This window comes from Acinonyx jubatus, chromosome B4 (genome assembly GCF_027475565.1).
Source record: "Acinonyx jubatus isolate Ajub_Pintada_27869175 chromosome B4, VMU_Ajub_asm_v1.0, whole genome shotgun sequence".
NCBI classification, from domain to species: domain Eukaryota; kingdom Metazoa; phylum Chordata; class Mammalia; order Carnivora; family Felidae; genus Acinonyx; species Acinonyx jubatus.
This window is the reverse complement of record NC_069387.1, coordinates 99432372-99456563: the sequence shown is the minus strand read 5'-3', so window position 1 is coordinate 99456563 and position 24192 is coordinate 99432372. Positions and strand designations below refer to the sequence as shown.

At 37.8% G+C, this 24192-nt stretch overlaps 1 protein-coding gene across 6 annotated transcripts in view; it reads right to left on the bottom strand.

The window, feature by feature from the left end:
- The window catches only part of NAV3 (neuron navigator 3), a 373689-nt gene that overhangs the window by 178354 nt on the left and 171143 nt on the right, over positions 1 to 24192 (bottom strand). For all 6 annotated transcript variants that reach the window (XM_027071189.2, XM_027071190.2, XM_027071191.2 and 3 more), the window contains one exon: positions 13720 to 14746. In XM_027071189.2, coding sequence (XP_026926990.2) covers positions 13720 to 14746 — 1027 coding nt within the window. The remainder of the gene's footprint in view (positions 1 to 13719; positions 14747 to 24192) is intronic.

The window sequence follows — 24192 nt, the reverse complement described above, 5'->3', positions numbered from 1 at the left end:
ACTTGTAATCTTTTGTTGTAATCTAAACTTGTAATGTCCCTTGTTCATGGTATCCTGGATGAAACCTTTAGGGAAACTATAAGGTGGCTTTGTGTGGTCTGATCTCTGTCTGCCTCTCCAGTACCATCTTGCATGTGAGTCTTCTTATCTCTCGTCTCTGTGGTCACACGAATTTTCTACCCACTTCTCATAGCCCCCTGCCTCAACCGGGCTTTTACACTCCATTACTTTCCTTCTCTCTTCATCCAATTAAGTCTCTCCCTTCAGTTCAAGTAACTCTTAAAGAACCATCTCTAATTTTCAGGTAAAGTCCCAAATTGTAAGTACTTATCTACTCTCTGTATCTATCTTGACAGTACTTCATACACTTCCAATGCAAAATCTAATTATTTGATCAATGTTTATCTCCCAAACTAGACTCCACTGCCCACGTTTAAGCTCGCCGTTGTACCCCAACGCCTAGCCTTGGTCTCGTAATGTATTGCACTGAGAAAATATTAGGTAAATAAATGAATAAATCTTATTAGCCATCATCATAAAATAGTATTAGAGTACAGCATATGGAGGGAAGCATGGTATAATGGTATATGCAATGTATAACTTGGGTCTCTAACTAACTAGTTATTAACTCATGTGACCTTGCTAAGTTACTTAGCCTCCCTAAACCTCAGTTTGCTCATGTATGAAAGAAAAATATGTGCCTTCCAAAGTAATTTGAACTCAAGTGTTATTATTACTAATAATAGTAGTTCATTTCTTTTCTTCTCTGGCCTCCAGGTTCTCCTATATCCCCTGTCTTTTGATAGCCCCACCTTCCTCAATGCTAAAGCCCACTACAGTCGGTTCTTCTACTTGGGCTTATTTCTTGTGGGCCACTGCACCTCCCTGACCTGTTCCTTAGCCTGCTGTCCCTGAATGAAGGGTTAAAATCCTCTGAAGTTTTCTAAGGATATTTATTACTTGCTGAAGAGGTTTAAATGGAGAGTATGTAGTGAGATTGGAGACCCCAGGGAAACTTTACTGGCTGTCTGCCAAGAAGCCTCAGAAAGGCAGGGTGCCTTCGTGAACTGGCTGTGAGCCAGGAATGGCCTATAGTCCTGCAGACTCAGTATTCATAGACTGATCTCTCAGAAGCTGAGTCACATTAAGTAGTTCACTTTGATGGCTGGCTATAGCCCAATGCCAATTGGTTCTTACGAGAACAAGATCAGTAGCTGTTACCGGAGCCTGAATGCATGTGATCATGCTAGTTACAAAGGTTCTAGAAAAATCTGTATCAAGTAAAAATGTATTTTGAATGTGTTTTGAGAGTAGAAATTCTGCTTTGCTCTGAATAAACAGATCTTAAAAAGTTGCTCAGGAGCTGACGGTAGCTATCTTCCTCAGCGTATGAGACTTGGTACTCAATTCCATCAGCTGTCTTCAGGCCCTATTATCTGAGGCTCTTATAAAAAGTATGCACACTACTAGGGGCACCTGGGTGGCTCAGTCAGTTGAGCGTCTGACTCTTGATTTTCGCTCAGGTCATGATCTCACAGTTCATGGAATTGAGCCCCATGTCAGGCTCTGTGCTAACAGTGAGGAGCCTGGCTGGGATTTTCTCTCTCCCTCCTTCTATGCCTTCCCTGCTCATATGTGCTTGCTTTCTCTCAAAAATAGATAAATAAATATACATATATTTTTAAGTATGCACACTTTTGAAAGCTCAGTGATCTATTAGAACATTTCATTTTATTTTGGTTTTTAAAAATCTGTCACTGTGTATTTCTGGCTGATTCCCGCTTTATTATCTTTTTTATTTTAATTTACAGGAGGTGATTTTTTTTAATCCTATTTTTTTTCGAGAGAGAGTGAGAGACATGGTGTGAGCAGGGGAGGAACAGAGAGAGAGGGAGACACAGAATCTGAAGTAGGCTCCAGACTCTGAGCTGTCAGCACAGAGCCCAATGAGGGGCTCAAATTCATGAACCATGAGATCATGACCTGAGCCAAAGTCAGACATTTAACCGACTGAGCCACCCAGGCGCCCCGACAGGATACAATCTTATTTACCTTATTTTCAAGTTCTTTGGTGTATTTTCCATGGTATTACCTAAATTATCAACAATAGGGAAGCAGATTGATCCAGGAAAGGAACATGGAAAGGGTTAAATTTTAAATAATTTATAAAAAGGACCTACAAGACATCTCGTTTCATATGTGCATGTAAATGGATCCAGGTCTCTGGTCTACATATGTTACAAACCATCCATTTCTCCAGATTTCCACTCATTGTATTTTAGAGTGGATTCAAATTTTAACTCTAGTCTCCAGAGGGGCAATCACTGCTAACTGGTAAAGATTTAACTTTTATACAAATGATCAAAGAAGTTCAGTTAAATCTCTGAAGACTCCCAACATGTCCTCTCTTTTTGTGCATGTTTCACTCTGATAAAATAAAAGGGCTTGGGGTTGATTCATGAAACAATTTATGAAGACTTCAGAATCAATACTGTTCTCCAATCAAAGGGTTCATTTTGACAGATACAGTGAATAATGCAGTGGCATCATTCACTGTTCCTACATAAACTGATACTACATTTTCCTCATTCTGATTGGAAAAAGGAAAAAAAAAATAAGTGTCATGATGTTCCTGTAAAATATTTAAAAGACCTGAATTGTGCAGACTAATTACTGTGTATTCACAACATGGTCAACACGTTGCAAGTACCTACTGAAACTGTCAAATATAGCATTGCAAAAACACCATATTTAGAGTGTTAACAAGCCAGGCTCTCAGGGTTAGTATCTCTTACTAAGAGTGGTAGCGGTGAAAAACGTACAGTTCACTGATGATTAACACAAAAGCGATTTCCTGTTTCTGTGCACTTACCATGTGCCAAATACTATGCCTGGTATTTTACTGATGGCATTTCACTTAAATGTCCCAACAATCCTATTGTTATGGAATGAATGTCTGTTTCCTCCCCCAAATCCTTACATTGAAAACTAATCTCCAATATGATGGTATTAGGAGGTGGAGGCTTTTTGGGCTGATTAGGTGTTGAGAGTGGAACATTCATGCTTGGGATTAGTGTTGTTTTAAAAGAGACCCCAGAGAACTCCCTCACCCCTTCTGTCATGAGAGGGCAGAGTGAGAAAATGGTCATGTGTGAACCAGGAAGCAGCTCTCACCAGACTTGGAAATTCCAGCACTTTGATTTTAGACTTCCCCACTTCCAGAACCATGAGAAATAAATGTTTGCTGTTTAAGCCACCAGGTCTATTTTTGTGACGGCAGCCTAAACAGATTAAGACACCTATAATATAGGTGCTATAGATAGATTCAGGCTTCTAGAGGTTTAATAATTTGCCTTATATAACAAGCTGGTAGACAGTTATCCCATATGTGACCCTGGCTACCTCTAAACACTGTTCTATTAACCACTACCCTCCAGTTTAACACCATTAAAATGCCTCTGGACACGATTTTAGTACACTTGAGCTCTCCTTAGCTGACAGATACTTCAGTCACTAAGTGAATAACACACAGTATTTGAAAATGACAATAGCTACTGATCTACCTTAAATATTATTCTTTACTCTTTACTACCTTAAATTTGTACTCTTACAAAAAAGAAGCTATTATATATACCACTCAAAGGACTTCAGCAGTAAGTCCTAGATACTATCAATTAGAAATTTCAAATATCATAAATATGAGTGTTTGCTCATTAATTTATATTAAAATATATCCTCCCCTGGATTCATCTTAATATGGATATAGTCACACATGTAAGCACAAATACAGCTGGGTTGAGACAGCAACATTAATAGTCTAATAGTTTGATTTATAAATCAAACAAGGGCAAAGAAAAGTAAATATCTTTCTAAAACCACCATGGTTTTGCTCTCTTCTTTCCTTCCTGTTGGGAAGGCAGACAGGTGACACCTAGGGCCAAGGACAGAAATGAGTCAGGAGGAAGAGTACAAAGTGTGGATGGGAAATTTGTTATTTCAGGATGGGTTGAGCAAATAAGAATATATATGGAGAATAATGTGAGCCAAGTTTCTCAGTTAACAAAAGGAAATACAAGTATGGAAAGGAAATATGTATGTATGTGTGTGTGTATATACATATACATAAATCATGTATTATGTATATGCATACATATCTATGTATTGTCCTTAATTTATGAAGAGGTTACATTCCTATAAACCCGTTGTAAGTTGAAAATATTGTAAGTTGAAAAGGAATCTAATATACCTAACTGACCTACCATCATAGCTTAGCCTAGTCTACTTTAAATGTGTTCAAAACACGTGCATTAACCTACGGTTGGGCAAAACCATCTCATACAAAGCCTATTTTACAATAAAGTGCTGAATACCTCATGTAATTTATTGCATACTGTACTTAAAATGAAAAGCAGAGCAGTCGTATGGAGACACAATGGTTGTCAATGCATTGGTTGCTGACTGTTGTGATTGCCGGCTGACTGAGCTGAGGCTCCGCCTGCTGACGGGCCTCACGAGAGAGGATAGTGCTGCATATCACTAGCCCCGGCAAAAACCAAATTCAAAAGTATGGTTTCTGCTCAGTGTGTATTTGCTTTCACTCCATTTTAAGTGGAGGACTATCTGTCTGTGTGTATATATATCATAGATAGCTCAAGACACTGAGATAAATAATGATATAAGTGTGTGTGTGTGTGTGTGTGTGTGTGTTTGCGTGTGTGTGTGTGTGTGTGCCTACATATATTTTACCATTTAGGAAACCAGGGAGCAGTGAGATCTTGGTTTCTAAATATCACTGTCTACAAAAAGAAACCAGGACTCCTTAGTAAAAGCTGCAGCCAAGAGATAGGGAGAGTACAAGATGAGCCTGAACACCTGGAGCTGAAAAGAAATAAAGTTCTCAAAGAATAATGGGGCAGAAGCCAGCTTGAAGGGGATCCCAGTAGTGAAACCTGAGAAAATTTAAGCATTAAAATAGTCATATCAATGGGTTAGAATCCACTTAATACAATGGGAATCCATTAATCCATACAATTTGAAGAGAGGGGAAGAGGGGGAGGGAGAAGGAAAAGGCAAAGGAGAAGGGGCGTCTCTTAATAAAGAAACCCAAGGCAGAAATGTGGAAGGAATGATAGGATTAGAAGTCATTTGACCTCCACTCAACTAAAATGTTAATTTATGGAAAAAAATCTCAATGGATGCTGAATCCTAGAGGCAAAAGAAGATCCAGGAACAGAATTTTTACAAAGAGTCTCAAGATACCTTTCCACAAAAATACTCATTGAATACAAACGGGGAAAACTCTAGAGTGAAAAACTATGGCAAAATTATCTTAATCGAGGGATTAAATTTCACATCACCAAAATGGGAAGTATCAGTGTTGTTGCTATCTGATAGGATGCGATGGGAAGAACACAGCATCACTTCTGTGGCATTCTGAATAAAAATATATAATACACATCTAGTGATGAGCAAATATCAGACAAGCCCAAATTAAGAAACAGTCTACAAATGCTTATTTTCACCACATCAGCGTCATGCAAGTCAAGCAAAGATCAAAGAACTGCTCCAGATTGAGGGAAAATAGGCAGAAATGCCAACTTGGTACAACAGTCATCCCGAATTGGTCAAAGGGTATCTCTGGGACAATCAGTGAAACTTGAAAAAGTCTCTGGCTGCCGTGAGTGAAGTATGTATGGGAGTTCTTTGTACTATTCTTGCAAATTTTCTGTAAGCTTAACATTTTTCCAAGAGCAAATAAAATATAGAAAGAAGAAACAGCAGTGGTTTGATTGGGCAATCTGGCAGCAAACCTCGTAAGCCAACTACAGAAGGTATTTGATGAAGCTTCTCCGCTGAGAGAATGCCAGCTCCTAGCACTATCCCACACAACAGGCCCTCTTCTAGTGGTGTCTCTATATTCCATCTTAAAAATACTGCTGTGCGAAGGAGTTTAAACTGCTACCCGATGCACATATATATCTCAAACCTAGCAAAAGACAAGCTCTCAAGGCCGGCATTCAATAAGCTGCACTTTGTACTGATGACCAATTATGCCCAGTTCACATAAAACCACAATTGCAGCATAATCTGTAATAGTAGCTGCAGGGCTTACAAAAGCTTTTTCTGCATGATGGTTATCTGCTCTCCATCTCAATCTTGGTATACTCACAGCTCCTCCTACTCAGTTTACTGGTTCAACAAATTAGCCAAACTTAAAACCATGTGCGTAAGCATTTTCAAAATTAATGTTTTGCATTCTTTACCTTTCAGAACGTAGTATATTTAAGTGTCAGTTTTTCTTGTCACTTCCTAGGCAAATCTGAACTCTCACAAAAACTGGCTACAACAAAAATGTCTCCTGAGAACCCATGATGCTGTTGTATAAGATACATTTTGTGAAGAAAAAAAGCGAAACCTCTACATTCAGACTTTACTGACCTAATTTTACAATTCAAGCGTGTATAGAGGGTCTCCTCCTATATTTAATTCATAGGTTTAAGATGCATGATGGTTTTCTTCTCTGTATAACAGTGTCTTGACTTATCTATGTGTTGGGTTCTTTCTGCGTGTGTGCGTGCGTGTGTGTGTGCACAAATGTGCATGCAAGTGCAAACGACCCCCACTCCTGATTCTACTCCCTTTGCCTTAAGATGTTTGCTTTATATCCAATGCACTGTTTTCCTGGCATTTACTACAAGTGGTCAGAAAATAAGGAAAAGAAGGTGGACCTTAAAATAGCAAGTTAAGAATCTGGTTAATAGCTCTTTTGAAAATTATTGGGGGCTGCTAAAAAGACTGAGGTTTGGGAAAAATGTACACGTCTCTCTTTTCTCTTTAATTGACTATTTACTGCACTATTTGACTTAATATGTCTTTACCATCACGAGGAATTATAGCTCTAAAGTGATGAATACACAAGCTATGTAAGAAAAATGACATGTAGGTAGAGGGGAGGCATTTTTTTAAAAATAGAGCAAGGGTAGTAACTTTTGAACTCCAGGTGAGGAAAACAAGTTTGAAGAAGACAGCATAGAGTCAAACCAAGAAAGAATACCAAGAAAGAACAAGAAGAATGAAAAGCTTCTTTTCTGAACGACGCTCTTCTTTCCCTTTCCTTTCCTCCTGTAATTGGGACCTCTAATTCAAATCTTAACAAAGCTACCTCTGAAAGTCAGGAAATTTCTCCCTCATATAGCCATTGAGCATTTTAACCTATGCTGTTGTCTTCCATTAACAATCTAACTTACACAGTGAAGACACAGCAATTTTCATAATCATGCTTCACACACTTGTGCGCTCTCTCTCTCTCTCTCTCTCTCTCTCTCTTGCACACACACACACACACACACACACACACGCACACACACACAAGTCTAAGGGCCTGATATTCAATAATTTCTGTTACAATTAGGCTCCAATCAACCTTCATTTTCCAGGAAATCTATTTTACTTGCTGACTGCCCTACACATCTGGTATTCATCCTGTTTATATGGTTCCTTCAGTGTTGCAATTCCTTCCTTGTCCCCCTCATTTCGGCATGCCTAAATCCCACTTATCTATCAGAACCCAGTTCAAGTGCCACTTTCTCTGATTCCGACACCTAGCAGTAATTTTCCATGTTTTGAAGTCTCAATGTACCAAATCTGGTTCGCTGTTGGAGAGCTTTAGACATCTCGCTTCATTTTGTAGTGATCTTTGAATCAGTCTCTTGCCTACTATACTGTGGACAACAGAAAGAAAATGACATTTGGGATGTGTCATGTTTCACTCTATCCTCATGTTTTATACATAATAGATTTTAGTAGGGAGTTACTGGAAGAAGAACAAAATAAGTGAATGAATGTCCTGAAGAGAAGAAATTTCATTCTTTAAATATTTTAAAGCTGTTTATATTTCAGTTAAACCATCTAGCTCATTTATAGGAGGTAAGAGATTTCAGAAGTTTCTCTGTTTCATTATACATTGCTGCTAATTGTTCTATTCATCTATAGCAGGTGAGTCTAAACCATGTTGATGGTGTTTCATTCAACAATTTCACATGGTGCCCATGGTAGGTAGGTTCTGTTCTGGGCATTACACTACTAAATAAAAAAACATAAGAGCTGGTATCAATGAGCTTGTTATTTATAGCTTGTTATTTATTTTTTTTTTTTTGAGAGAGGGAGCAAGTGAGCGAGGGGAAGAGAGGGAGAAAAAGAGAAGGGGGGCTCACCTGAAGCAGGGCTCTTGCTCATTGGAAGTGGGGCTCGAGCTCACCCCATGCAGGACTCGAACTCACAAACCGTGACCTGAGCCGAAGTCAGATGCTTAACCGAATGAGCCAACCAGGTGCCATGAAATCATACTTATTAATAAGTTACCAAAATAATAGCAGGGGTGCCTGGGTAGCTCAGTTGGTTAAGCGTCCAACTCTTGTTTTCGGTCAGGTCATGATCTCAGTGTTCGTGAGATCGAGCCCCACATTGGGCTCTGTGCTGACAGCATGGAGCCTGCTTGGGATTGTCTCTCTCCCTCTCCCTCCCCCTCTCCCCTGCTTGAGCGCTCTCTCTCTCTCTCACTCTCTCTCAAAATAAATATTTAAAAAATAATAGCAGATAATAATAAACTTTATGAATAAAATATAAGAAGATGATGTCATAGAATTCTGGCAAAAGGCATACTGAATGTTTCTTTGGATTAGATGGCTGGAGATAGCTTGTGTGAAGAGGTAGCATGTAAGCAGAGATCTGATGAGAAGTAGCCTGCTTTGCTCTGGAAGAGGATTGTCACAGGTAGAGAGATCATCTATGACAAAGGCACCAAAGCAGAATAGGTTAGTTTGATGAGAAACAGAACGAAGGCAGGGGTTTAGTGCCCTACAGGAGAAATGGTATGAGTGTGGCCTGTGGGTTAGATAGAGGGTCAGATTACGTAGGGACTTGTAGGTCTTGGCAAGGTGTCTGGGTTTCATTGTTTTCAAGTGTAGTGAAAATCCAATAGATTGTCTCATAAATTGGAATGACATATATAATGTACACTTTTAGGAGGTTAGAGCCCCTGCTGTGTGAAGAATGCTGTTGGAAAGGGCCAGAAGTGGAATCTGGAAGACTCACTGGAAACTAGGTAAGTACTGGTGGTGACATGACTTGGACCAGGAGAGGGGGGTGGAAATGGAAAGAAATGCCTGATTGAGGGTATGTTTTGGGGGGGAAGAGCCAATAGGACCAACTGAAAATAAGATGTGCAGGGAGAGAGTGATTGAAAATCAAGAGTAAAATATGGATTCTTTCCAAATTTTCTTCTGAATTTTCCACTCAATAATCCCACATCCCAAACCTCTACTCTCTTCTACATTATTTCTTGTATATACTTCCATAACAGCAATGATTTTTAATTTTTATTATATTTTATCATTATGTCCAATAGACTGAACTCCCTGAGGGCAAGGCAACATCTTTTTTTTCAATATATATATGTAATTTATTGTCAAATTGGTTTCCATACAACACCCAGTGCTCATTCCAATAGGTGCCCTCCTCAATGCCCATCACGCAATTTCCCCTCTCCCCCACCCCCCATCAACCCTCAGTTTGTTCTCAATATTTAAGAGTTTCTTATGGTTTGACTCCTTCCCTCACTGGAACTCCAAGTCTTTTAAAAAAAATCTTTGTAGTTCTTAATACATAGTATTTGCAAAATGAATGATGAGTACATAAATGAAAACGTATTTGGTGTTTTCCCTTTACCTAAACAATGGCAACCTGTCATTCTACCACTTATTATTTTTCGTTACATTTATTTATTTTTTGAGAGAGAGAGAAAGAGAGAGAGCAAGGGAGGGGCAGAGAGAGGGGAGACAGAAGATCTGAAGTGGGCTCTGTGCTGACAGCAGAGAGCCTGATGCAGGGCTTGAACTCACTCACCGTGAGATCATGACCTGAGCCAAAGTTGGAGGTTTAACCACCTGAGCCACCCAGGCACCCATTTTTCTTTTCTTTTCTTTTCTTTTCTTTTCTTTTCTTTTCTTTTCTTTTCTTTTCTTTTCTTTTCTTTTCTTTTCTTTTCTTTTCTCTTTCTTTCTTTCTTTCTTTCTTTCTTTCTTTCTTTCTTTCTTTCTTTCTTTCTTTCTTTCTTTCTTTTTATATATATATATAGAGAGAGAGAGAGCACATGAGCGGTAGAGGGAGAGAGAGAATCTTAAGCAAAGTCCACACCCAGCACAAAGCCTGATGTGGGAATCGATGTCACAACCCTGAGATCATGACCTGAGACAAAATTAGGAGTGGGATGCTTAACTGACTGAGCTACCCAGGCGCCTCATCATTCTACCAAATCTTAAATATCTCTGGTAGCCGGCTTAATACAATGGCAGTCTATTCCATTCAAATAGGTTTAACTATTGGGGACTTTTTATTTTAAATTAAAACATTCTTTCTTAAAATTTTCCACTTTTGATTTCAGCTATATCCACTCATTAAATGGATAAAGATATACTAACTTAAAAACTACTTTTATCACACAATAGAGATAAATGAGTCACAAAAACTTAATTTAGAGCATGCTTGCATTGTATAGGAAGTAGGACTAATATGAAATCCATTAACTTCCAGAACTCAACATTATATTTATAGAACTCTGACATTCAATTTGTAACAAAGAGTATTATGAAGCATATATTAGAGTTCGAGAAGTAATAATTAATAGCCTAGCATGACCTAGAATCAGGGTGAAGGAAGGAGAAAAACATCACCCTCAGCCATAAATCTTCCCATTTTATAGAAGTTATTAAATTATCTTTAAATATCAAAACTATATACATTATACACACACACACACACACACACAACTTGAAAGCAATTTGGCACTTCCTATCCTAAATGGGTTCTGATTAAGAATTCTGCAATCTATGATAGACATTTTTCTGGCCAGAATCTTTCTAATAACTATTTCTTGCAGGAAGAACTGGTGAACAAAGAAGGGGATACTATAGGTCCAAGCACATTTGAGTTCAAAGGCAAACCCCTACCAGCCCTGTGACTTTAAATGTCAATTACTATTCTGATTTGAAATCTCTGATTCTTCATCTTTGTGAAATGGAGATAACATTTTTCCTCATTTGTTGATGATAAAGTTTAAATGAGAAAATGAACATAAATCTTGTGAAATACAGACTTGTACTAAGTACTCCAGAACATTATAAAATAGTCAGTTATGCCTGTTATCAAATAATTGGCAATCCAGAAAAGTCTGTCAGGCATTTTGCAGGAAGAATTCTTACATGGGGTTGGAACAACAGAGTCAAAAGTAAATCAAGGGTCACCTAATCCAAACAACATGATTCTGTAATATAAATATCTTTTACTGACAGTTAAAAAGCTTAAATATTGATTAATCTACCTTGAGGGGATTTACATTATCATTTACAAAATTATTCTGAATTTATAAGAGACTTCCAGCAACTATTGCCTCATACGCAGACTATGACGTGAAATTTTCTAATCAGACGGTTCTATTTTCAACTACCTTATATTATTCATAATAATACCACTAATTGGTGATGTTTATAAGCCATTTACTCTGAATCTGGATCTGTGCTAAAATCTTTACATGAGGTTGCCTTATTTCATCTTTAAAACACCCCGAGTGAACATTCTTACCCACCATACTTCACAGGATTATACACTGAAATTTGGGGAAGACTGTTCACCATGCGGCGGGAACTATCCTAAGCCTTGTATAAATATCAACTCATTTCATCTTCAAAATAGCCTTAGGAGGCAGCTTCTCTTATTATCAGCCCCATTTTACAGATTAAGAAATCAAGGCTCAGAGTCTTTAAATACATTACCCAATGTCACATGGCTAACAAAGGACATTGTCAAGATTTCAACCCAGCCAACTTGGCTCCTGGGGTCATCTACTCACCAACACAAGATGTTGTTTCTGAACAGTGGTAGACAGGCAGAATTCACAGCCCATAGTCTTAACTACTTGGCTGTATTATCTCAGTTTTATCATCTCCATTTTAAAAGGGGCAAACAGAAACTAAGAGGTAGGAGAATGTGGCAAGGTCACACAAATGATCCATACTTAAGCCCCCAGGCTGTGCTCCTTCCTCTTTTTAATAGTGAGAGTTGCATTTTTCAAATGGAAACGACCAAATTTGTGTCCACTGGACACTTTATGATAAACAAACAAAAAACCCCCAAAAAAGCCTGTTGCCACTTCTAAAAACATGCTTGCTAACCTGGCAGGCACAATCTTTCTGCTTAGATTTACGCTTTCCTGTGAAATTCATTTGTGGTGATTTGAGATGACTGATGCTTCTACAGAATACATTTGAGATGCACATGTGTGCTGAGTGTGACATACTTAACACTTGATAATTTTTCTCACATATGTGAAATGTGGATTATGATTTTGACATCTTCAATTCTCATTTGTCACACAGGGACTCTGGAGTTAGAGCTGAGTCCCATCTGATCCAAATACAAAGGTTTTAAATGAATTACTGCTCCTAAAGGCAGAAAAGCAGACTTGAAAAAGAAGCTGAGATATAGTAATTTTAAATTTGCTTCGCCGAGTATATAAAGCACCAGAAAAGCACTCAGGTTTTTCACTGAAGGAAAACAAACCCTCATAATTACTTTCTTTACATAAAAAAAAACCCATACATTTAATAAACTTAATACATTATTAAGCTATATAATATTGACCCTGACTTAATTATAGCAGGTACTGCCTCCTATTCAGAAAACATCTTTCCTGTTATTGAACTGCCAACTTGCCAAAAGGGCAGACGTTATCCCTCCCTAAGCATCTCCTGGCAGAAAAGACCATGAATAAACATGGAGGCAAAGCAGTGACTGACATATTTCTAATCAATTAAGACAATCCACACAATAGGCAAAACATGCCATTTTTATAACTGTATAGAATAAATATTTTAAGATATAGCACATGTTGGCATATTTTAATACACATAAGTACAATGCAAGAACAAATTAATAAAGCACGAATATAATAATTATATAGATCATTATGTGTGCCTAGAAACTAATGCTCAGCCAGAGAAAAGTAATATAAATTGTATGCTGGGAAACCAATACCTTATAAACAATATTCAACAAACACTTACAATGTTCCAGAATATATAGCAAACATAGGAATTTTCCCTATTACTCTTCTCCGCGCTTTAAGGTAGATACTATTATTCCTATTTGACGATTGAAGACAATGAGACGAAGAGTCGTAAAGTCACAAAGCTGGTGCGGGCCAGGGCAGGACATTAAAGCCACGTGTGTCTGACTCTAGAGTCTGCCCCTTTAGGCATTTGGGTGTACTTGCTCCCAAGGGTGAAAAGAAAACTATCTGTAAACGTTATAAAACTGAGAATTGTTTCAAAAGACCGATAATAAAAATGGTAACAGACACAGGGAAAAGTCATGGCATCTGGGTTTCATTTCACCTTTGAGAACAAGTAAGTTAACTTCCTAAAGCCTCAAGTTCTTGAAAAGAGGAGACAAGAGGGCAGAAGAAGGGAAGAGGAAGCGGAATAGGACTAGAGAATATGGGTTACGTTTTTCTTAAAAGATGAAATTCGAGGCCTTTATCTTCAGGATGAAACATTGTTCCAAAATGACCACAGCAAAACACAATGCTAGTAACCGTGTTTCTTACACTGTGAGCATGAAGGCCTGCAGGAGATGACAGCTGTGGACCAACAGGGGCCACCTTACCTGTAAATGAATGGAGCCACCGTGGCAGTGTTGGGGTGGCTGTGTTGCTGCTGCTGAGGCAGGTGGACGGCACCGTTCCCTGCAGTCTGCCCACTGCCTTGTGCCCCTAGCACGGCACAGGAACCAGCATGAGAAGCTTGGCCGGCTTCCCTTCCTTCCAAAGGAGCAGGGCAATTGGATGTGCTTGCTTTTTCAGTGGTAACGGGCTTAGGTAAGGACTGGGAAGGGCTTCCCTTGGTAGTCCTGAATTTTTCTGACTCTTTGCTCACTGCACTGCCAGATGAAATGGTTTGCTTTGCTGTTGGCACCTTCGAGCCCGGTTTGGGAATGCCGCTGGAAGAGGGGATTAAGCTTTCTTTCTTGGCTGCTGTCGTCTTGCTACCCTTTGGGATCAAGCTTGCGATTTTAGAGGTCTTTTTTGGAGCCGTCTCTGTCACCTGATCCTTCTCGTCCTTGACTGGTTTTTCAGTGCAAACTTTATTTTTGTCCCTGTTCTTTTCCTCTTTTTCCTTTGGCTGTAGCAAAGACTTTTTATTGCTGAGGTTTTTGCTTCCAGCTTTTGGAGGAGCTAATTTAGGTGACACTTTGGGGCTGCTGTTGGTTGAGCCACCGCTATTCAGACCACTGCTAAAACCTTCCATTTCACCAGATTCAGAAAAGGTATCGTCATCCTTCCCGCCATCACTGGGTCCTGAACTGGGAGACTGTGGGGGCCGTAAAGCAGTCCGGGCATTGACCAGCTTGAATTTTTCAAGCATGGATTTCTGTCCCGAGGGAGCTGTTTTGGCCCCTTCTGACCCAGGCGGCTTCAGTCTGTCTGCAGAGGGTGTGGGAGAGGTGGCTGGGCTTGGCTGCTTCACGGTCAGCATGGTGGAGGTGGCGCTGTGCTTGACATTCATGGACTTGCTGCGCCAGGGTTTGCTGGCACTTGGGGAAGGGATGGCGGAGGCAGGCAGCTGCCCAGCAGTGCCAGGGGGCTGTGTGTTTCCATTTACACCTGAAGACGGTTGAGGTCCTTTGGAGGAATCTGGACGTGAAGAAAAAAATGATCAAGAAAAGGCTGATGACTTTTGATCGTTTATTTCACACCACAGAGTACTGCTAACGACAGACACAGGAAAGTATCTCTCCTGTAAGCAGAAAAGAGACATGCTATGGGGCATCGATCACTCTTGTGCTATGGTTGTCTTTGTACCACGTACCACAGATTCAGGATCTGAGAGCCACTGGTTTTAGAAAACAATTATTTTCCCTTCTAAAATTTTTCTAATCCAAAGGAACTTCGCTAGTCATACACATCCAAAGAGAAAACACTATCCTTTCCTTAAGCAGTTCTTTGTATTTCTCCCAATTATTGCTGTAGTTCATAGCAGTAAATTGATATTCCACATAGTTTTATAAACTACGTTGTATGATAAGTGTTGAGAAATCACTGTAACCTACAGGAGACTAGCTTTTTGTCAGCTGATTAAATGTGCTTATGAATCATGATTTAGGTCTCAGTATTGTTTGTTTTAATCTGAATTTAAAAAAAAGCATGAAATCTATGCTTATATGGGTCAGACAATGTACTGTTACATATATAGACACACACATTATATATAACATATATAAATATACATCATATGTAACATAAAATATGTTATATATTACATATATTACATATCACACATATTACATATAATTTTAATATATACTTAGATATATTACATATAATATATATTACATAAAACATATGTTATATATGCAACATAAATTACATATATACTATATAACAACCCCATAAGGTATGTATTGATGTTATTCCTGTTTCACAAATAAAAAACTCGTAACTTGTTCAAAGTCACTCATCCTGGATTTGAACACAATTCAGAGCTGGTGCCCTTTACTAACATACCTCCTGAAGTGATGTGAACAAACTCTAAAGACTACTAAAAAAATCAAGCTATTTGGGGGGGGGGGGGGCTATGAAAAAAAAAGTACTTTATAATGCATGTGTTTACTCACTTTACTTACTTTCAACTCAGAAATCTCATTATGATATGAACTGTTATATGACTGTTTTAACACTGATTAATGCCTGATAAAAAGTCTCATTTTTAAGGATGAAAAACTAAATCAAAAAAGAGATTTTATAACAGGGCATAGAATAGAAAGAACTGAGCTTGGAGTTTAAAGACCTCAGTATAAATGTTATTTAATATTGAAGAACAGTATAATTCTGGTCAAGTCATTTACTCTAAATTTCATCTACCATAAATGCCTCCTTCTTTCATCTTTTTTTTTTTTGAGACATGAAATGATCAATGATTAAATTAGATATTTATGTAACAGAGGCATCATTTAGCACTGTTAACACACTAGACATTGACAAATAAATGCAGAGCTGTTTTTGACGAAATGTCCAAAGGAAATATTTTATAAATAATATCCTTTTCCTAATATTCAAGAATTAGAGCCCATTCAATTTCATCAAATATTTACAACTATAAAACTACAATAATTTTATTTTTAAATGTGTTCTTCAAAATGCAGGGAAAATAATATGTAATCAAGCCCATTTGTACCAAAAACTACTTTTAACCATTTTTCAGAAAAGGAAACTACTATAAAACAGAGAAAATAAAGAAATTAGAGACACAAAAATAGGTTAAATTATTAGTTAAGTATTTGTGTGAGTTAAGCTTTTTAAAAATAAGTGTGCCTAAAATGATATAATAGATTTGTGAAATTTATATTAACAAGAATAGACAAAGGCATTTTATAGTTAATATTCACTTTTTATTCCAAATTCTCATTTAAATTAAAGTTAACATACAGTGTAATATTAGTTTCAGATGTAAGATGTAGTGTTTCATCACTTATACAAAACACCCACTGCTCATCTCAAGTGCCCTCTTTAATATTTCTTTTAAAAATTGGTATACAAACATTAATTCTAACTCTCATTACCTTTCTACATTTCCATATTTCAACTGGCAAAAGTTACTGTAAGATTGTACATGTATACTTTATGTTAAAATGTAATAGTCTACTGAAAAGTCAAAATGCTTACATGGCATATTTAAATTGTACAGCCTATGATGATAAATTGATGTTTTTCAATATTCAGGTAATATCTGTAATTGTGTCCATTTCTAGAATATCTGTAGAAACCCATTAGGTTTGTATATAAACACTAAGGTATTCTGAAAAACAGTAGGAGTATCGACTAATTCAGGACAAACAAATCTAACAAGCTTCAAAATAACCCGTCTCAAATACATTCACTCTCTGTTAATGGATTTCAATCTTTTACTTCAATCTCTTTTAAGTACAGGTAGTTCCAAATTTATTTCGCTTACATGTTAAGATCCCTTTCAGAGACTGACAACATGTCACCAAAATTTGAATCTACCTGCAGGTAGAAATGCCTACCAAATATTTCTTCAGAATAATTTCTATTTAGTGGTCAGGTCTCAACTTTGACCTCGCTTCCTCTGGAAAAAAACAAAACAAAACAAAACAAAACACAAAAGCATTATCCCCACCCCCATTTCTGATCATCCTAGCATCAAGTCTGGGTCTGGTGGCTCCTTTACATTTTTCCATAGCTTATTATTTCCTACCTTATGACCATTATTACTCGAGTGTAATTGCCTGTTTCCTATACTGCACTTTGCGTTCCATTAAAGCAAAGACCAAGTCTATTATTATGCATAGAATGTCTAACACCCTAAGTGTTTCCCATAGAGGTTCTCAAACTTTAATGGGCACAGAAGTTATCTGGGGATCCTATTGAGCACACAACACATTGTGATTCTGCAGATCTGCTATAGGCCCTGAGATTCTGTATTTCTAATAAGCTCCAGATGCTCCTGCTGCTGCTGCTGCTGTGTCACAAACCATGTTTTGAGTAACAAAGGTTGAACAGACTCGGAAATCCTGGCAGTTGCTGACATCAGTTTTCAAGAATTTTTCTTATGCCAGTACCCAATTTGGTTGAATTTGTCACATGGTCCATAGATGTGCAGTATTAATATTCTTTGCCTTCTGAACTTTCAGAGTTCGGCCAGTTCGATATTCATGGGATGCTTGGCAATGTGTGGCTAGGGATATGGCAAACAAAAGAAGCCTGTCAGGTTCTCCTGACGGCCATACATATAGTGTGTATCCTCTTTGTATTTGCAACTCGATTAAGAAGTCAGGAGACTCCTGTCCCTGCGTGCCTGGGAGCTTTGATGGGAATGAGAAGAAAAGGTAGGAAAGAATCCACCAGGATGTTTAAGTGTTCTGCCATTAGCTAGATAGACTGCTATAGCAGTTCAAGTACAGAAGAGGAATTTCAACATCACCACTCTCAAAAATGAGACAGGAGGGACTCCAAATTATGACATCCACATCCAAACCATGGACACCATCACAGCAACAGCTGTAAAACTGTTCTCAGATGAGTACACACATATAAGACACTTCTCTAAGCTCCCCTCTAAATCTGTCCCCAGCCTCTCTCTATAGAGCAGCAGTGAGGTGCTTTGGGTCTCATTAAGAGGGCAAATCATAGGTTGCTGTGCATCAGGAAGGCACTGGAATAATAAGAGTCTCCCCGGACTCCTCACAATAAAGGTTGCACAACAGCAGCCACTGAAATGGAAGGGTCTGTAGCTCCGACAGCGCCATGAATTCTAGTCTCTGTGCAATTTCCATGTTCAATATTAAATAGCCTGGTCTCACGGATATATTTCTGAATGTTGATAACTCAGCTTCTGACTATGAACGGGTTGTTATCTGGGTATGAGGAAAGGAACAGCTGCCCAATGCACATATTTAAGGGCATTCTTGCAATGGATCTGTCTTGAATCTGCAGGACCTATGTCTACAGCTCTGGCTTCTTGTCTCTAACCTCTAAAGAGACATTTTCTCCCACTTGCTCTCCTTTCTCTCCTCCCCTTCCTCCGCCTCCACCTCCACCATCATCAACCCCACTACAACCAAATAATATTATTTATCAACTGCTTACTTTTTCCAAGTACTCTGATACTTGCTATCATGTTTAAAGCTCTTCATATGTAGGATCTCACTTACACCCATAATAACCTGTAATATACTTATGATTTCTCGTGTTATAAATGGGAAAACTGAAACTTAAAAAGAGAAAGTAATTTGTTCCAATTCACACATATAGTAAAGCTCAGAAAAGAGAGAGGCAAAATTAGAGCTCAGGTTTTTCTGACTCCAAATTTTGGAGGCTCTTCACTCTCTCTTTCTTTTCCCATATGTTCGCTGCACGCCCAGAAATTCTGCTGGTGTGGCTCTCTAGAAAGCCACGTTTGCCACAATAGTGAAGCTAATTGGGTACCTCCTTGAAGCATGGTGTCTTTCTTTCTCAAGAAGCAGAATACAAATGGGGAGAACAGTACAGGAGACACTCTCTACTTGGTACATTATATACTACCTCCTTGGGCACTCGACTTGAACCACCCGGCTGAGTTGACATAAGAATAGTATTTAATTCATGCTCAGAAAACACATACATTGACAGAGTTAATTTTTAGTCATCTCATCTTAAAAAAAATAACATTGATGACCTGGAAAAAAGTGCCAATCTAGCTCTAAAATTAATACATGTTGATAAGTGTGGCAGTCACACAGGCATATGGCTAAGTTCAGATAAGACATTTCTCTGTGGAACTTCAGCTAGCTTTAGAGTTTAGCCCCATGTTGCCTGCTGTTACCCTGAGAGAGGTGACAGGGGCGGTCCTCAACCTATTTACCTCTTCTTCCTCCCTGAAGAGTATGTTGCTTAGATGGAAGCAAACTAGCTTTCAACTTACAAAGTAACACCAAAATAACCAAAATGATGACAATAGCACCATTCGTGGGAAAGTATTCACTGAGTAGCAGACATTGTACTCCTTGATACACAGGATCCCTGCTAAATACTGGGCAACGTTAACATCACAGGTCATTGGGAAAGGAAGAAAATGATTTGTCGATGTGACCCTGGCAATTAATTAATTTAGACTCGCATTTCACAATAACATATCAAAACACATTTGAACATTTTAAAAAGTAAAAAGAAAAAAATGCAGAATTCAAATCCAAATATATCTTGTTACCAACTGGCCCCTTATTCACCTCACCACACTATCTTCCATAAACAATTGCCTGTGCCATGCACAGGCAATCATCAATGCAATTGATGCATTGATTGCACAGGCAATGCAATCATCAACTTTATGATGACTTAACAGAAACATGGAATGGTATTACTGGAACCCTAGAGGTGCTATCCATTCTGCACATGCTCATATCGTACCACTTGCAATGTTACAGTGCCACTTTGTGGAGCATTGTGAAATTTAGGGAAACTTCTATTCGCCAGTCACTTTTTTTTAAGTATGCAATTTATGTACTGGCATGAATAACACGTGTACACCTCAATACGAGAGCATTTATACATAAGGAAAAAACATATATTCTCAAGTCTATTGATTCACATCATCTAATACACATACTGAATTATGTTACCTCATGAAAAATCCCTAAGATTAGCCTGAAATTTTCATTTAACATTATATTTTAGGCTTCTATAAGTATCAAGGAAATAAAGCAAAAAGTCATGGTGGAACACATAAATAAATCACTAGTAAAGCAATGTAATAAGTAAAAGATAACTGCATTATCTTGAAAAGAAAATACAACAGTTTAGTTCTTTAATGCTAGAGTAATTCAGAGCATTTAAAAAAAAAAGGAAAAAGTACTTAAGAACCAGATAGTTATGTTTTAGCAGTCAACATTCCATGACTGATGCAACCTTCACATTAAGCTTTACAAAAGCTCATTACTTTTCAAAAGCTCATTTCCAATGCTGCCAAATTCTCGGTATCAGTCCTTTTAAATCTATGTTGAGTGCAAATGAAAGTGAACATGTCCACACCAGAGGACACTTCATTAGGATCCAGGAGAACAGAAAGGACATCTCCTTAGTAGATACACAGGTACAACGTAAGAATCACTTGGGAGAAACAATGAAAAGATGGCAAAATGCCCTCTGGTACTGTGGCATGTTTCTTAGCAACACAGAAAAACAATTCTCTGCTAACAAACTGTCAAGCAGTAATTGTTTACAGATCATAGTTTAGAAACTGAATTCCAAATGAAGCTAGGGATATTTACGTCCCTAATAATATTAAACTGTATCACCTTTTGCAGATTTAATACCCAGATTTTATACAACAAGAATGATTTCTTAAGATAGTTTGCTTCAGGCATATAGAGTGTGTATCTAAATGAACCAGGGCATCATCTTCACAAGATCACAAGATGGGTATTTAATTTTTTTTACAGCATAGATCTGTGTGTAGTGTATGAGCAAAGTGATAAATGCTGGGGTCGGAACGTATTATTCGATGTCCGTATCTGAATGGCAGGTCTCCAAGAGAAGAAATTTGGACTCACAGAAGAAATGCTTCTCTACAAACAGAGCTATCTTCATTTTCCCACTTGTTCTGAAAAATTTGTTCCCACTTTCAATTTCAACAGAGGGTGACATGGCATTGCCCCCAGCTGTGACAACGTTTCTCTCCTGCCTTCTCTGCAAGCAAGCATCTATGGCCATGCTCACAGACATTTAATTCATTTGCTAAAATGGTGAAATGAGCACCCTCTTTTTTGAATTGTTTTATTATTAAAATTATGTTAGATATATCTTTGGAAGTTGGTGACTCTCTACTGATTTCCTTTCATTAGATAAGTCACACAGTTTGCAAGTAAGTTAGTTTTACAGTGCCATACATGTGAAAAGCTGTGCTTTCACAGTATGTTTTTTAATAGAGAAATGAAACTTTTCGCTGTCAATAAATATTTATTATCGATTACAAATTCTAGAGATTCTTCAAGTGTTCATGTAACTCATCACCCAAAACTTATTAAAGAAAGTAGAAAGTATACTTCCTCTTAGAAGCATTTCAGGGAGCATGTTGTGGATAATGTGGATAATACCTCAAGTAAAATGTATTAATTTATTAAACTTAAATATTACAACTTAATAACTAAGACAGGAAGAGCAATTAATTAGAATACTCAAGTTAGTATTTTCTGAATTCTGTCCTTATAATACTATAACCTTTGAAAAATCTTATTTAATGTTCCCCTTACTTGATCATATTTAGGATATGTATGCAAACTAGTCTGTGATAGAGATAAGCTTGTCAGCAGAAGGAATCTTACATTTTATATAAATTACGCTACCACTACAAATATCCATGACAAAAGGGTAAATAAAACATTCTTACCCAAAAAATATACCACTCTAATAGTCTAAAGAGTAAAGTATAAATGGTTTCATTTGTGATGTTTGTTATTGTTTTGTTTGCTCTTATAACTTAAGATAATATTTTAGAAATATAAAATAGAATGACAATGATAAATTTTGAAACACTGAGGGGTGCTTGGCTGGCTCAGTTGGTAGCGTGCATGATTTCTGATCTCAGTGTTGTGAGTTTGAGTCCCACCTTGGGTGTGATTACTTGAAATAGACGAATGAATGAATGAATGAATGAATAAATAAGTAAAATCTTTTAATAGAAAGAAACATTGATATTGGATGTATTCATTAAGTTGTAACTCTGTGTTAATAGAAAATACTATGTAGCAATCATATGATGCAATTTATGTTTCAGTCATTTTTGACAGTTTTCAGGCATCTAATGCCTATATTGGGCATATTATAATATTTGTGAAGGTGTGATCACACACCTTAATGCTTTAGAACTTTTAGTTAGCTGGAATCAAAAGTAATGAGAACTCTGATATTTTGCTGTAGTTATGGATCTGAGGAAATCTGCTTTACATTTTCAAAAACTTCATAATGTATGTCATCTGTCTCCACCTTGTGGTGGTTGTAAATATTGCTACATCCTAGTTTTGCATTACTTCCTAGACATATGTAAGAGAGGTTGGTTGAATGGCTATGGAAAAATAGAAATGCTTGTCTACTTTTAGATTTTTACTTTTAGACACTAGAAATACAGAAAATAATTTCACATGACAGAAAACTTCAGATACACCATGATATCAAAATGTTAGCTCATCCAAAGCATTTCTAAATTTTTTTGCCAATGTTATTAGTCATTTCTTGCAAAAATTTCAGATAATTATATAATCTCATAGTTAAATTGGATATATGAAGAGTTCATTCAACATATCTCTATGTCTAAACAAACTTTCCCTTAGAATTTCATAGCACATTCAGGCTCTGTATGACACTTTCTAGGAAAGTCACAAAACAAAGAAAATTGTTGTCTCCCTTTTCCTCAGGAAAAGTGTAAATCTTCAGTAATATTTCTCAGATTCCTGAATCAGAAGCTTTCTTCTATTTTTTTTAAAATTTTTTTTCAACGTTTATTTATTTTTGGGACAGAGAGAGACAGAGCATGAACGGGGGAGGGGCAGAGAGAGAGGGAGACACAGAATCGGAAACAGGCTCCAGGCTCCGAGCCATCAGCCCAGAGCCTGACGCGGGGCTCGAACTCACGGACCGCAAGATCGTGACCTGGTTGAAGTCGGACGCTTAACCGACTGCGCCACCCAGGCGCCCCAGAAGCTTTCTTCTATACTTTAAAGAAATTCCTAACTTGCAATTATACATTATTTTCTTCCTTTGTTCCATTTGATATAAGAACAGAGGGTATTGCAGGGATCCAGGGACATTGCTTTGCCTTCAGGGATTTATGGTCTGTTTTAATTTTTTGTCTGTTTGTTTGTTTGTTTTTAAATATTTGTTTGTTTATTTTGAAAGAGAGCGGTGGGGGGGGGGGGACATGCATGAGCAGGGAAGGGGGAGCGAGAGGGAGGGAGAGTGAGAATCCCAAGCAAGCTACTTGCTGTCAGGGCAGAATCCCCACTTGGGGCTCCATATCACGAATCATGAGACCATGCTCTGAACCGAAATCAAGAGTCAGAAACTTACGGACTGAGCCACCCAGGAGCCTCTGTTCCAATTTTGTTTTAATGGCTGGGAAATCTTCACAAAAAATGTCCAATTGACAGATTATCTGTCAGTTCATGTGTAAGTTAGAGAAAGCTGTCTAATCAGATACTCTTACAAAACAATTTGACATGATCTAATCTGAGCGATAAAGTTCCTATCCGGCTGAGTTTGCCTGCCATTCTATTAACTAAGCATATTTTCCACTTATGGACTTCATGTTTTGCTGCATGGAAAGCTAAACACTGTAAAGAGAAGTTAAAATTGTATTGGTTTGCAAAAACTACCACAAAATCCACCCGAAGGCCTTAGTCCCTCACACAGTCACACTGCCTATAACAGCAGAGTTTCTTGATTCCCTCACGGTTTTGATATACATTGAACGTGCTCTCACTTGTGTCCATGCTCCACAGTGCAATGTATCAAGTCAGCACCTAGTTAAATGCACACTGCACAATACAGAGAATTGTGTATCATCTAGTGAGAATATAATTTGTCTTTAA